Source organism: Gossypium raimondii, chromosome 6 (genome assembly GCF_025698545.1).
Source record: "Gossypium raimondii isolate GPD5lz chromosome 6, ASM2569854v1, whole genome shotgun sequence".
Lineage (NCBI taxonomy): Eukaryota > Viridiplantae > Streptophyta > Magnoliopsida > Malvales > Malvaceae > Gossypium > Gossypium raimondii.
Window position 1 is genome coordinate 3,039,832 of NC_068570.1, and position 3,432 is coordinate 3,043,263.

Consider the following 3,432-nt stretch of genomic DNA (forward strand, 5'->3'; position numbering starts at 1 on the left):
AAGCGAATAACTCAACTCATGAATAAGTCTAATTAAGTGTGAATTTTAATATTAAAAAATACTCAAGTTTGAATCGAATTGGGCCCGCAACACAATAACGGGCTCATATACTTATGGCTTAAAAATAGAACCCAATAGTCAACTCAAAATTAGAATGTTCTAGAGAAGCTATGCTAAGGTCGGGGCCATCAGATCGGATTGCTAGAAACGTGGAGCCCATGAAAACCGCAAAACTTATTGCCCAAGCAACAACACTCCTATATATAGCGAAAGGCCATGCTTATCATTTGACGCGTTACGACTCTGAACAAAGCCTGCCAATCTGTACTACTTATATATCGTTCACGCTTTTCCCAGCTTTAACCTATCATTCTTTTAACAATGCCTCGCCGAAGCTCTGGAGGTTAGTAAACGATCCGTTTATTTCTTCCCGTTGCTGTAGTATTTTTTTTTATAAGATCGAATGCTGTATGTTGTGGTTATGATTTAGGTTTTGATCTTCATGTGTATGAATTTAGGATTTTTTATGGATCATCGCTTCTTAGTTATGTTATGTCTTAGTTTCGGAGTTTTCTCTGATCTTTTTTTTATTTGAATAAATCAATGTTTGTCATGATATGTAAAGATAATAATTTATTTCATTTAATGTAATTTTGGGTTTTCGTTTCATTCCCGTTGTTATGTCATTAGCGATTGTGAAATTTCGGCAATTTTATTTCGAGGATTTTATACCTGCGGATATTGGATGCATTGCATTTTTATTGGATTTTTTATTTGATTTTTTTCACTATTTCTCCTTTTTCCTTGTAGTTTTAGACCTATAATCCCCGCAATATGTTAAAAGTGAAATGTTGATTTTTGCAGGAAGGTCAGCCCCAAGGCCTGCTGCTCGTGCGCCATCGAGCAACGTTCCTTCGAAACCCGGTATTTTTGCTTATTGACTTTATGAATAACTTTTTTTTTGTACGTGACTCTATGAATAATTAATTCTTGTGGTGTTATTTTTAATCTTTTGGTCTAAAAAAATCAAATGTAAAATAGTTCCAACAATTTGAGAATTAATAGGGTGCAATTAAGTTTTAATTTATAGTTAAATGCTAAAATTTATTGCATATTTCTTTTTTGATTTATAATTAAATGTTAATATTTGGTTACTCACGAATTTTTCCTTTTCTATCCATCTCATAAATCCACGAAAATTTTCGTTTTATTTTGAAAAGGCGTTACTGGAATGGAAAAATCATGTGAATCAACACGCAATTAAATACCAAACTGAATACTTGAGACTTAACTTGTACCTAATTTATTGATTTTATGAATAGTTAGTTATTGTCGTGTTGTTTTTAATGTTTTGGCCTCCAAAAAAAATATATGTTATGGAGTTCAAAGTGTCTAGTAGCTGTAGCTTACCGTAGTAGTGACGAGTTGGAAATCAATTTCCTCTGTACGATGTTAATTCTAACACTAACTAGATGGAATTCAGTAAGAAGAGTGAATAGTAGCTTGTTATTGAGCATTGTATATTCCATTTGAATTTTCTTATTGATTTGCAGAATTGGTATCTGAGTTGAAGCTTGTATGAAACATTGTTTCTAAACTTTACTCGCTCAAGTTATGTTTAATGAACTTAATTGGGTTTTGATTGTTGCAGCTAGTTCTGCCCCTCCTCCAGCACCTGTGCAAAGAGGAAATGGACTTGGTGCTGCCATTGTAGATGGTTAGTTGAAAGCTATTTTTGCTTACAATTAGAATTTCTTATATTCTCTTGTAAATGAATTGTATTTATTTATGTTTTCGTTGTTTATGCGTAGGTATTGGATGGGGTGCCGGAACTGCTATGGCTCACAGGGCTGTTGATGCCGTCCTTGGCCCTCGTGTCATCAAACACGAGGCTGTTGCTTCATCAGAACCAGCTGCGGCTGCTTCTGCTCCCGCACCAAACACAAATAGCATGAACATGGATGCATGTGGTGTTCAATCCAAAGCACTGAGTGATGTATGTATTTTTCTTCCGTTGTATTCTTCATCCACTAGCTTCCATATTGAGGGATGCTCTTGAATGTACAGAGTAATTTCCCTGGTTGCTGTGCATTCGAGATTAACGCTCATTGATTGGTTGCAGTGTCTGACCAACTTCGGAAGTGATATCAGCAAATGCCAATTCTATATGGATATGCTGCAAGAATGCCGCAAGAGCTCCGGTGCGTTGGGCGCTTAATGTTGAAAATCTAATATCCCCCATTAATTAAGGTCATTGCAATTTAGGAGTTTGAGTAGGCGTGTCCTTTTTAGTTTGTCTATATTGATGCAAACAATGGGTTTGCTGGTGGGAAAATGGCACTGTTCAGGAAAACTCACTGCTGTAAACTTAACATCGCATATCTAAATTAATAAATAATATTTTTTATTGCGATGTTTCTTTTGAGCTGAGATTGGTGAGGTTAGGTGAATAATATTTTCGATCACTCGTTTCAAATAATTTGAGCGCTAGCATTCTAAAACAAAGTGATTTTAATAGGGATGGTTTAAAGAATCTGTGAAATAAAGAATTGAAAATCTTGTAGGTAAGATAAAATAAAATGATTGTAGGGGATTAGTTAGTAGGTTAAGGAACGGCTTGAAATTTTTTTTAAAAGGATTATCAGATTTTACGATGGACGAGGTCTTTGAGTGAGCTTGTGGATTATGTCATGGAGATATTTAAATTGGTTTATTAAAGTGATAATAGATGATAATCTGTGATTGCGGGGTGAGAATAAGTGAAATAAGATTTAAAAAGAAAAAAAAAGGTTTAAAGAAAAAAATCAAATTGATTAAAACGAATAAATATAGGGATCAATTACATAATTTAACTTAAATTTTTTTATGGAAATGATGATTTAATATGTCACGTCAGCTTATCGTTACACTGTCAACGGTATTTAACGGTTCAGTGATCAAAATGTTACAAGTTAATATAGTTAATATAAGTGATTAAAATATAATTCGAGATAAAGAAAAATAAGGGTGAGCAAAACTCGATTCGACTAAAAAAAATCGAAAAAAAATTTTGAATTTCGAGTTAAACAAATCGAGTTATTCGAGTTAATCGAGTTATTCGAATCAACTCAAATTTTTTTTTCAAATTTCGAGTTCGAATCGAGTTGAGATTTCGAATTCTAATAACTCGAATAATTCGAATAATTCGAATATCAAACTATACTATTTTACATTTTTATCCTAAACTTCCAAACATTTTTATTTATCTCTCAAAACTTTTACTGCTTCCTACTTCCCCTAAAACTTTTACTCTCCTCCCCTCCCAACCCCCCAATCTACCCAAAATCCATTTCTCACCAAAATTTTACTCTCCCATTTACTTTTTCTCAAAATTTTACTCCCAAAAACCCTCAAAAGCCTTTTATTTTCTCCCAAAATTTTTACTCCCTCCCA

The 3,432-nt window shown here is 33.5% G+C and overlaps 1 protein-coding gene across 1 annotated transcript; it reads left to right on the forward strand.

The window, feature by feature from the left end:
• Positions 1 to 257: 257 nt before the first annotated feature.
• On the forward strand, positions 258 to 2,413 carry LOC105774449 (uncharacterized). Its single transcript, XM_012596946.2, has 5 exons — positions 258 to 403; positions 865 to 924; positions 1,652 to 1,717; positions 1,812 to 1,996; positions 2,123 to 2,413. Exons 1-5 carry the CDS (start codon positions 382 to 384, stop codon positions 2,216 to 2,218), a joined length of 429 nt encoding a protein of 142 aa, XP_012452400.1. The 5' UTR covers positions 258 to 381; the 3' UTR covers positions 2,219 to 2,413.
• The last annotated feature ends 1,019 nt before the right edge of the window (positions 2,414 to 3,432 follow it).